Genomic DNA, 11,667 nt, shown 5'->3' with positions numbered 1-11,667 from the left:
TGGTCCACCATCCTTCGAGAGTCTTCGTCGGTCCGCCGTCCTTCGAGAGTCGTCGTTGGCCCGCCGTCCCTCGAGAGTCGTCGTTGGTCCGCCGTCCTTCGAAAGTCGTCGTTGATCCGCCATCCTTCGAGAGTCATCGTCGGTCTGCCGTCCTTCGAGAGTCGTCGTTGGTCCGCCATCCTTCGAGAGTCGTCGTCGGTCTGCCGTCCTTCGAGAGTCGTCGTTGGTCCGCCATCCTTCGAGAGTCGTCGTCGGTCTGCCGTCCTTCGAGAGTCGTCGTTGGTCCGCCATCCTTCGAGAGTCGTCGTCGGTCCGCCGTCCTTCGAGAGTCGTCGTTGGTCCGCCGTCCTTCGAGAGTCGTCGTTGATCCGCCATCCTTCGAGAGTCGTCGTCGGTCTGCCGTCCTTCGAGAGTCGTCGTTGGTCCGCCATCCTTCGAGAGTCGTCGTCGGTCTGCCGTCCTTCGAGAGTCGTCGTTGGTCCGCCATCCTTCGAGAGTCGTCGTCGGTCCGCCGTCCTTCGAGAGTCGTCGTTGGTCCGCCGTCCTTCGAGAGTCGTCGTTGGCCCACCGTCCTTCGAGAGTTGTCGTCGGTCCACCGTCCTTCGAGAGTTGTCGTTGGTCCGCCATCCTTAGAGAGTCGTCGTCGGTCTGCCGTCCTTCGAGAGTCGTCGTTGGTCCGCCATCCTTCGAGAGTCGTCGTCGGTCCGCCGTCCTTCGAGAGTCGTCGTTGGTCCACCGTCCTTCGAGAGTCGTCGTTGGCCCACCGTCCTTCGAGAGTTGTCGTCGGTCCACCGTCCTTCGAGAGTTGTCGTTGGCCCACTGTCCTTCGAGAGTTGTCGTTGGTCCGCCATCCTTCGAGAGTCGTTGTCTGTCCGCCGTCCTTCGAGAGTCGTCATCGGTCTGCCGTCCTTCGAGAGTCGTCGGGTTAAAAAGAGGGATGTTTCATTTTTAGAGTGTTTTTTAGATGACAGATTGATTGAATCTAGCGGTTTCTTTGTTTTTGGTAAATTTTAATTCTCATCCGGCGTCTTTATGTAAACCATGTGGACCGTGCCAAGCCGAACAATTTACCTTAAGATTGAAACCAAAGGTTTAAAAAAGGAAACCCTTATATATGACTTGTTTTTTTAAGTAATATAAATGATTTCTTTTGAGGGGGTTGTAAGTATGTATTTAAAGAAGAAGAATAAAAGAAGTTTTGATTCAATTTGAACTGTCGCCCGCCTTATATATTGACATTCCAAAATATTTTCTGGGTTATACTTTGTACTTTATTCCCCAATAAGCTCTTTACGATGTCTTGTGAATTTAGCAGTTTCTGTCCGTCTATTTTTGTCTTGTCCCGTGGTTGCTCAGATTTGAAAGAAAGAAGTGTGATAAACTAGCTTGTAAGACTCATTTAGCCTCTGAAAAAAGCATAAAACACTCGCATCACAATTTTTCACCGGACGACTCTCGAGGGACGGCAGATCGACGACGACTCTCGAAGGACGGCGGACCAACGACGACTCTCGAAGGACGGCGGACCAACGACGACTCTCGAAGGATATGACAGATATTTTAAAGACCAGATCTAATTAATTAGATTAAATTGAGGACGAATAAAAATGAAAGAGAGGCTCCCATGATGTCCCTCCCAACGAATTCCTGGTCGGACGACGACTCTCGAAGGACGCCGCCCCGACCCACGACGACTTTCGAAGGGCGCCGCCTCGACCCACGACAACCTTCGAAAGTCGGCGACCCGGCCCACGACGACTAGTCCGGACCGGCATTATGAGCCGAATCCCCCCTCATACTCTGGCCTCATTGAAATTCTTTTACTGTCAATGTTCCTAGCGTCGTAGTGAATTTCCAAAATCAACGACTTCGGCCTAAATATTTATGCTCTTTTACGACTATACACCCTTAGATTCCAAAAAAAAAAAAAAAATTTAAGCATGAAACGAAAATATATGTTCATATGTATAAAAAAGACCTATGTTAAAGTTCGTAAGCAAATGACAATCCAGTGTCCTTGAGCCATTTTTCTTCCCACTTTTGAAACCTCTCAATTGTTTCTTCATTTAGTTTATTTTTCCATCCTCCAGTTTTCCCTTTGTTGATGAGACTTCCTTTTTGCTCATTTTGCATTAATTTAATCACAGTCTGAAAAAAAGAGATAATTTGATTGCATTTTTGTGCTTTAACTACCCTACCATAGAAGTGGGGGGCTATTGGCCAAAGATTACTTTAATACCGGTCAAAATCTATTTTCTTCTAAGAGATATTTCACGAAAAGGCTTGAATAGAGGCGTTTTGTCCCTACAGTGGATAGAAAGAATGGATTCAGTAGCTCGATTAATTCTTATCTCATTGACATGGTACAAATCTATTCCATAGAAGTTATACCTCTAAAAAAATAAATGGAATTCGTACGAAAATATCCAAAACCAAAATTTAGTTTCTACAAAATGTTTTTTTTTTCGATTTTTTTTTTCGACCTCCATAATTATTTCCAGCAAAAATTAGATCCAATAAGTAAGCTATATTTGGTTTAATTTTTTTTCTTTCTAAAATCTCTTTCCCTCAAAATTAGTTCCAATAATGTATAAATTTTGTCATGTGAGTCAAAATTTCTAGAATAATATTGGTAAATTCATGTGAAATGAAGAAGATCAAAGAAATAATTTTCTATTCATATCTTTTATAACACAACGGTATATCTGTATTACTAAGCAAGTTCATCTCCCCATCACCCTTGAATTTACAAACAAACAAAACATTCGAAAATGTAGGAATTCGCTTTTAGTTAGCGAAGTCATTTTCCATCGGGAAAATAGGACTCTTCTACCTTTAAAAACGCTTTTTATTTCGAGTCTTATTTTACCGCTTCGATCTAAATTTCCCGGGAGATTACGACTCGTGAAGTCATTATATCCCGGGAAATCAGGACTTTGAAGTCCTCTAATCTCCCAGAGTCTTAATTTGCCGCTACACCGGGTGCCCCAAAAATAAGTATGCAGGTTCATCGAGGTATTGTGAGCTTTAGAATTTAAATTATTTGTCAATTTTTATCGTATAGAGGAAGCTCTAACTTGATTTTTGGGCTATCGTACATTAAATATGAAAAAGTAGTAGTTCAAAAGTTATTTAAAAAAAAACTGACTTTTTCTAATGTCGAAATTTCAAAAAATCAGCAAAAACAGCGAGAAAATTTCTTTTAACAATCACGCTATTAAGTTATTAAGAAGACAAAATGAATGACAAAAGCACAATTTTTTCTAACAGTAAAAGGTTTAATAGTTTGCCAACGGTTTCTCCATCTCCTTTGCACTTCGTGAGCATTTCCAACATGAGCAAACTCAATGCAGACCCAAGTTCTTGAGCTTGAGTTCTTTGAGCAACTGTAATCGAGGCATAGTGATCTGTTTTTCGAAAAGTTTTCTCACACAACACACACATATTATCAAAACCTCTCTTGGAGATTTCTAAAGCTTTTTTCAGCTTTTCTAAAAATAATATCTCACATGGGAATAGCTTTTTTTTCCATATTTTTTAATTTCCTAATGAGTTTTGATGGACACAGTTGTTTTTTGTGGTATTTTTATGTCTAATGAAGGTAAGTGGCAAGATAAGATTAAAAAAATTAAGAAAAATTTTAAATCCTAAAGCTGACAAACCTGTATACTTATTTTTGGCGCACCCGATATATTGACAGAAAATTGTAATATATCAACATGAACCGTCAATATTTTCTCATAGTCTACGCAGTAGTTCTGGATAATACTTACATCAACAGTACCAGTTCCGTTAACTGATGTGTTGACTTTCATTTTATCAAGAGGTGTGTGCTCAATGAGCTTTTCTATTTGATCATCTGAATATTCCTTTGCATTAATGAACTTTGCCACTCGCTTAATAATACCTTAAAGAAATAAAAGTAAATGCTTTTTTTGTTGGTGCAATCTACAGTATGAATTGAGGATTACCATAAATAAAGACAACTTGATTAATTGACTACACTCTTTTTTCTATTTGAAGAACTTTATAAAAACAATATACATAGAAGAATTTTAGAATCAAATTTAGAATTGAATTGATAAAAATAGAGTATAGAGCCAAAATTAGCCCAATCTTTGCCCTAGAAATAAGAGCCCATGATAGGAACAATTTGAGGCTAAAATTACCAAAAAAATAAGAACATAACAAAAGCTTATTCTTATAAAAAAGAGTGCATATTGAAATATATGACTGAACAAGTGAATACAAAAAAAAGGAAATACCAGCAATATCTTTTTGCATTTCTTCATAGTGTACAATAAGTAGATTAGGATCTTCACGTTGCTTCCAATAACTCAAAATGTGAGTGAAGAAAGGAGCGTAAAAAGGTCCGATGTCTTTGAGCATGATGTCAGCAATCAATTCCACATCTCCAGTGAAATTTTCAGTCAAGTAAAAGTGATTTAGAAGAGATACACAAACATCTCGGGGGTTTCGTATCACACAAATAATCTGAAAATAGTTGAAAAATTACCCACAAGACTGCAAACAGACTTTCTTACAAGAATTTATAGTTCAACTTTCTTGAATTTATATGGAGAATTTATCCTTGAATTATAGACAATGTTTTTAAGTTACTAATTCGGCTCTCTCCAATTTTGAATGTCACATTATGCATCATTGTAAAAATCAGGAAAAACCAGTCACCAGTTCCAGAGAAAAGGACAGAAACAAGTCTAGTTTTACCTTCAAATATGTCCAAGAAAAATATTTTCCTGATTTTTCCTAACTTTGCAAATTTGGAAAATCAGATTTATCTGCAATTTTGTTGTCTCTCAAAGACCCGGAAGGACCCCTAACCCACTAGAAAATTTGGCGATAAAATCATCCCCGGTGGGGAAAATACCCCAAAATTATCTCAACTCAATTGTGGAATTTCCTAACAATATCATCCCCATCAGAAATAGAATTGGAGAAATTGCATTCCAAAATCATTCCTCTCTGGCTTTTTTAATCTGAAAACAATAGATTCTATTCTCATTGACATTGGAATTTAGATGGAAATCTTCATTTCCATACTGAGTGAAAGGTTTCACTGGGTCACTGATACAGGGTGTTTGGTTGACATTTAAGATATCAGAATTACCTTAGCACCTGTTTCATGAATCTTGGGAGGTAACATGTCGTAGCTGAGATGAGTTTTTATTGTTCGTGGTCGAGGGGTGTGATGAACTAATTCAGATCCTGATTTGCAAGGTTTACCAAGAGCTTTGTAAATTTGTTCCGTCTGATCGGCCATTGTCACTGATGAGAAGCTTTATATGAAAAAATTATTTGGTTTACAGAATGACTATAGTCTACACGTTCTTTTATATTAACAACAAGGTACCATTGTTGAAAACAAATGTTGAAACAGTGCTCGATACACTGGGTAGAGCGTTGATACATATATTTTCATTTGTTAAAATTTAAAATCCATATATTACTGTCAGTTTCACGACTCGTGCGATCATTAGATATACTATACTACCACGAGGCGTGAAACTGACAGTAATATATGGATTTTCAATTTTAACAAATGAAAATATATGTATAACAACAAGGTATATAAGAACATAAGGCTTCAAGGCCAAAACTTTAAGAACAATGAAAGACTCTAGAACATGCAATTTCTTAGGAAATTACACCAAAATACACAATAAATGCTTAAAAAAGAACATTTTAAGAACATTTTTAGTCTTAAAAACTCAAAAAGTTTCAAAAATTCTTAACTTTCTTTTGAACGCTTATAAGCATATCCAGGTTCAAATATTAGAAAAAACTTAAGCATTGCCTAATCATATGCTGAGCCTTTGTTTACAAAATTTCAAAGCATTTGGTCTCCCAAATTACAAAAAACATGCATAATGTGTACTTTAATCAGATTAAATTTCGCGAGATTAAATTTCGCGTGGATCTAATTTCGCGAATTGATGATTGTTAAGAAAAAATAACGACATGAATGGACATGAATCTTTCAAACACTTTACTTCATAAACTAAATAAACTTAACAAACTAAAGTAAGCCAAAAATAGGCAAATATTGAAAATTCGCGAAATCACGAAATTTTATCTCGCGAAAATTAATCCGATTAAAGTATATTATTCCATTATTACATAAACATAGCATAAGCATATTCGAGGCTCAAAAATTTATTTTGCTAAGCATAATGAGGCTCACAAAAATTTACCCTATGCTTATTAAAAAACGTGCAGTTCGAGAGAAATGAGGATAAAATATAAATTACTCAAAAAATGGAACTCTGAGGGTGAGACTAGATGATTTGGCTTTCTCAAAATCCATTCCATTTCTTAAACAATAAACAATCTCTTGCATCCAATGTGTGCCTGTGGAATTTAAAAAAAATCAAGTGAAAGCAAAGATAAATGGTTAGTCCTAATGTTACTAGTTAAAACAAAAACAAACGAAATTTGATTGAATGAAAAAATCGGTCTTTTCAGCAGGATATTTTGACCATAAGTGAAAAGCCAAGGAGTTTGGTCTCGTTTTAATAGACTTTGTTTTCCAGCAAATTGAATTTGAATTTAACAAAACCGTCAATCCATCAAGGATCCATCAGCATTGTTATCATACCAGATTTCGGGAAAGTGCAAATCCAAACATCATCTTCATAAACTTCAGATTCTTGAAACGATTTATGTTGGTTCAAATACAAAGTAGAAGGGAAGATCTGATGATAAGGTTCCAGCATGATCAATGGATGCTCCTTGAAAGTGTAACATTGACTGTTGAATTTTTGTAATTGTCCATCATCTATTGGCATCTCTTTCAATTCCATAACTTTTTCTTACATTACTGAGAGGCAAAAAATGTACCATAAGGAATTGTATCAATCATTTGTTTGAACAAGTAAACACGAAAAGTTGCTCAATACTGTCAGCTGGAGCTTAAAGCCAGCTGGCCACCCCATCAGAAAGTGGCTCTACCAAGACCAATATCTCATAACGATCGATGATTAAAACTTACGCAAATGCTGAAACATGCTGAAATTATACCTTACATAACGATCGATGATTAAACCATAGAGGTATAAAGAAAGACAGGAGATGAATTTGTCGGTAATTGGTCGTTAAAGTCTTTTGATTTCTTTTAATAAATCAAAAGAAATTCTAGGCTCGCCCGAAGAAATACGACTTTTTAGTAGAACTCAAGTTTGCTCTGAACACTCTTACTATCAGCATCGAAGATTTCTAGCCTTCTAATATACGAGAATAAAATAAAATTTAGCTCCACGAAATAAGTTTACGTTCAATTTTGTCATCCATTAAATTTTGTTTTGAAAAGATATTTTCTCCAGCCAGAAAATAAAAAGTTATGTATAAGCACACACAATTTCAGACCCAATTTGTAGACAAAAAGTCGCTGGAGAATTTTGGAGGAAAGTATTAAGCAATAGAGTTCACCTTGAAGAAAATGTTGATCGAAAAATCTTGTCATTTGATGAAGGATCGCAAATTTTACAGGCCTTTTTTTAATCCAAATATTTTCTTACACCAATGTCAGAAACAATGAATCTCGTCTCATCTTATTTCCAACACTTAAGTTAGCCAATAAGATTTCACCTATCAACAAAAGAGCTCATTAAAAATGCACGATATATGAGATTATGAGCATGCATACCTCGTAATTTTTCTAATCGTAGGGCGAGCATGGTTACAATAGCATACTTCTCCTGTTTCTTTATACCTCCATGATTAAACCTAAACAAATGCTGAAACATGCTCGAACCGCAACAAACATACAAATGAGATTCATGCGGCCCAAGACCAATATCTGTTACTTAATTTAAATCTAACGACATTCCATTGCGTTCCGTTGACAGCTATAAAAGCTGCAACTTAAACGATGAAAGACGGAGATTGAAAGAGACACGAATAGAGTATAACCTATTTTATAAGATATTTCATGTAAACTAAATGCTGTCAAATTATTATAAGTTGAAATTGAGAATATAAGTTAATCGATGGTACGAAACCATATACAGTCTTAAATTACTGATCTCTCCGCTGAGCCCCCCCCCCTTTGTTAGCCCAGTCTACAATATATTTCTTAGACGAAGTTAAAAGCTCCACATTACTCAGAGCACCGCCATAAATAGATGGACTTGCAATGCTATTGTATTGAGAAAGCCAAGCGCGTTATGACGGGGGTTATTATCTGTTGTTTAAGAAAAGAAAATAATTTCATGTCCCAAGGGAATTACTAGCTAAAACACGACAGAATTCGTCAAAAAAATTTTTTTTGATGTGTGCTTTTTGATAAGAAAAGAATGAATGAGACAAATTTTCCGTCACTTGTGAAAATGTTCGACTAGAATTAACAAACTTTACCCCAAAAGTACACAAAGATTTCCAAGAGTGTCACTATAATTACATATATTTCTGTGTTGTAAAATCCTTCATCTTTAACACATATATTTTTTCTAAGCTCAAAAAAATTATTTTGAACTTAAAAAAGGCAGCACTTCAAGGCATGTAGGTGCACGTTATTTCGACAAGATCAGATTTTCAAAATGCAATATCTTTATGCAATATCTCAAAGTTTTGCTTAAAAGTTGAGATTCTTTTTTAGCAAATTTTTATTTTGAATAGGTGATATTGTGACAATGCTTTCAATAAAGGTATGATACAATTTAAAAGCATGACGGAATTTTGGTCTCTTTGTCGGATTTTTTCATCCCGCAATTGCAGAATTGGCGGTAACGCGCATAGACATTAAAGAGAGAATAAGCTTGCTACTTTCTATTGTTCGTTGACTGTCCATCTATTTATGCCGTTGCTCAGAGTTTCATGGCTCCCGTCCTCCGAGGTCAACTTTTGAGTATGAAAAAGTTCTTTTATTTTATGCAGCTACTTTTATTATATGGTGGATGATAGATAAATGACAATTTGATTAACACTTTTTCCTTTTTTATGGAATTGAAAATACTTTTGGGAATAGAGAAATCATTATGTTATTTTCAAAAGGGACATTTAAGTAATGTTTGCACTCTGATGATTAAGCATAAGAAATCATATAGCATGCAGTTGACCGCTTTATACCTTTATGAAACGCATTTTCGACCGCCGGAGGCGGTTTCTTTCTTAGTGGTACGCTAATCTCGTTTTGCCTTGGCTCATTACTTTGCCAACCATCTACTTTCGGTTTTTTTAACTAGATTACCCAGGTCTTTCTATTTTTTTTCCCTGAATGTCTTTTATTCTGAATTGAATAATCGAGACATGAAAAATGACTATATTGTAATCTGTTTCCAATGAATAATCTAAAATGTACTGAAGATGACATGTTTATCTGGTACATGACATGTAAGCGTTAATAATGCGTGCGCACTCCTTCGCGAGCGTGATGCGTGATTGCGTGATGGAAGGCGGTCGTTTCAGTGTGGTTTGCATCCACACTGTGATCTAGTATTGTATATACAGCAGATATATAGAGATTACCAAATCTCTTCTAAAATTGGTATTGAGACAAAAGAACGGTCTTTCGGTTATCTTTCGTAGAATAAGAAGAACTCTGTTTACAATGAGGTAAGTATAACGACAAACCAATAAAATTTACAATTAAAGATTTACATTACTTTTTTCTTGATCAACAAATAGTCATCAAATACGACAGATATAGAACAACAGAAATTCTGATGTTATCATTCCAGCCGCGGCTTTCTTATACTATGCATTAACAATGCAAGATTGTTATAAGATGTAAAACATTCGAAAAGTCGCAAAGTGAATATAGACGTTACTGTGTAATGAAAAAGCCGTAACATCTAGTACTATATGTTACTTTATCGGTAAAGGATTTTGTCCGAGGGGTAAATCACTCGAAAAAATCTCGTACACTTTTCCAAAAATGCCATAAAAAATTCCAAAAAATCCCGAAAATCACAAAAAAATCACAAAAAATCACAAAAAATCACAAAAATCACAAAAATCACAAAAATCCCAAAAGAATCCCAAAAAAATCCCAAAAAAATCCCTAAAATCCCAAGTCACAAGTGGAAGTGATTTTGGAAGTGATTGACCTCTTGGATTTGTTGGTAAAAAGTGCATAAAGTGACGAAATTTATTGCAGATAAAGTCTTACAAATAATCAATCTAAACGAGATGGCGACAAAAAAAATATCTGGTCTCTATCTGGTCTGGTCTGATAACATGTGCAAAAATGTTAAACATCTATCGATCGATCCCTTGGACTATGACTATCGTACTGTGGATGCGACATAGGGTGTATAAGTAGGTCACGAAATGACAAAATAAAAAAGGATATAGAGAGATTGAAACGCTTGCAAGTAAAATATCTAAGTATTTTGCACGCTTTTCGCATCTTTGCGAATCTACTTACTGTTTCTTTGACAACAATCTATTTTATTCTCAAAGTCAAATATTCTGTTCAGCATAACTAATGTCGAACACAACACCACTGTTATGATTCCGATCCAGGAATAAGGATTTGGAGCCTCGTGTGCAAGCCACAAATCGTAACAATAAGCAAAAAGAATTTCTGTTGATGCCACGAAAGCCACAATACTAACGTTTTCATGTTTCAAAGCAATTACACTAAACAAATTACCAAGAAATCCAGATATTCCAATAACGATTAATATCAACCAACTTGATAGTGGCAATTCAGTTGTGATCAAATAGTCTTGCTGAATTAACATCGTCAATGGTGACAGAACCAACATAGCAACACTTGGATACAGGACAAACAATTTATAGTCCATAGTTTTCATCATTAGAATTCTACTTACAGTCTTGAATGTACACCGAAGTAAAACACCAGCAAAAGCAGATGCTGCACCAAATAAATATCGCTCCACAGAGCTAGTATAGCCTTTGATATAATTGGTTTTGACAGGGAAGATGATATTCGGAACCATAACAATAACGATACCAACAAATGTAAGAAGGCCCAAAATACCATTAAACCAGCTACACTTTTCTTTAAGGAATACGAATCCAAATAAAGTTGCAACAGCAGGGGTAGTCGATTCAATGATACATACGGTGCCTACGCTAACACCTTTTAATGCAGTAAAACAAAATATAGAGGCTGTAGCTTTTATACATCCAGACAGAAATAGTGGTAATAAATCTTTTGGGTTTTCAAAAGGGAATGTTTTGGTAAAGGCCATCACTACACCAATCATTATCAGTTGCACAAATCCACGAATGAAGGTTAATTGTGGACCAGACAACGGGACTGTAGGATTCTTTGTATAAACATACCTTGCACAGCAAGAAAGGAAATTAAAGAAAAAAGCTGTCAAAAATGCTGACGTAATACCAACTACACGATCAAATTTTTCGGGTTTCGAAGTTTCACCATTTTTTTGATTTGTATTTTTCATGTTGATGGTCGCCATTTTGGTTATTTTTTTCTTTCAATTTTTTACTCTAAAAATATAAAAAGTAGGTTTTAAAAAAGCAAAGTGCTAATACAAAGAAAAAAATAGTTTCTTCCTGGGTGCACTAGTCTGAATCGCTGCTTCAAGAATGCTAAGCTTGCAAAAACATGCAGTTAATCAAACCATAGTCACTAAAGTCTGTCCAGATATAATTGGCAGTGGAAACAAGAATGCCTGTAACATTTGATAGTCAAATATAATTATGGAAATTCTTTTT

The 11,667-nt window shown here is 36.0% G+C and overlaps 2 protein-coding genes across 2 annotated transcripts; both read right to left on the bottom strand.

The window, feature by feature from the left end:
• Positions 1–1,153: 1,153 nt before the first annotated feature.
• Positions 1,154–7,067, bottom strand: LOC136819794 (luciferin sulfotransferase-like). The gene is made up of 6 exons (XM_067076034.1): positions 6,617–7,067; positions 6,270–6,369; positions 5,129–5,297; positions 4,266–4,494; positions 3,774–3,907; positions 1,154–2,148 (listed from the first exon to the last, which is right to left on the bottom strand). The coding sequence occupies exons 1-6, from the start codon at positions 6,819–6,821 to the stop codon at positions 1,984–1,986; spliced, it is 1,002 nt and encodes a 333-aa protein (XP_066932135.1). The 5' UTR covers positions 6,822–7,067; the 3' UTR covers positions 1,154–1,983.
• A 3,309-nt stretch (positions 7,068–10,376) lies between these two features.
• LOC136819797 (solute carrier family 35 member G1-like) lies at positions 10,377–11,408 on the bottom strand. The gene has a single exon (XM_067076038.1). The coding sequence runs from the start codon at positions 11,406–11,408 to the stop codon at positions 10,377–10,379; it is 1,032 nt and encodes a 343-aa protein (XP_066932139.1).
• Positions 11,409–11,667: the final 259 nt, after the last annotated feature.

This window comes from Clytia hemisphaerica, unplaced genomic scaffold (assembly GCF_902728285.1).
Source record: "Clytia hemisphaerica strain Z4C2 unplaced genomic scaffold, Clytia hemisphaerica genome assembly, whole genome shotgun sequence".
Taxonomy (NCBI): Eukaryota; Metazoa; Cnidaria; class Hydrozoa; order Leptothecata; family Clytiidae; genus Clytia; species Clytia hemisphaerica.
The sequence above is the reverse complement of the archived record's forward strand: the minus strand, read 5'-3'. Positions and strand labels throughout refer to the sequence as shown.

Bases quoted from the DNA above. Each gene is read 5' to 3' on its own strand.
- LOC136819794 (XM_067076034.1), bottom strand. From the start codon at position 6,821: ATGGAATTGAAAGAGATGCCAATAGATGATGGACAATTACAAAAATTC. The intron at 5,298-6,269 runs GTAATTTATATT...TTTCATATAAAG, and splicing joins CTCAGAGTTCCATTTTTTGA to CTTCTCATCAGTGACAATGG. The intron at 3,908-4,265 runs GTATTTCCTTTT...TATTTCTTTAAG, and splicing joins AATGCAAAAAGATATTGCTG to GTATTATTAAGCGAGTGGCA.
- LOC136819797 (XM_067076038.1), bottom strand. From the start codon at position 11,408: ATGGCGACCATCAACATGAAAAATACAAATCAAAAAAATGGTGAAACT.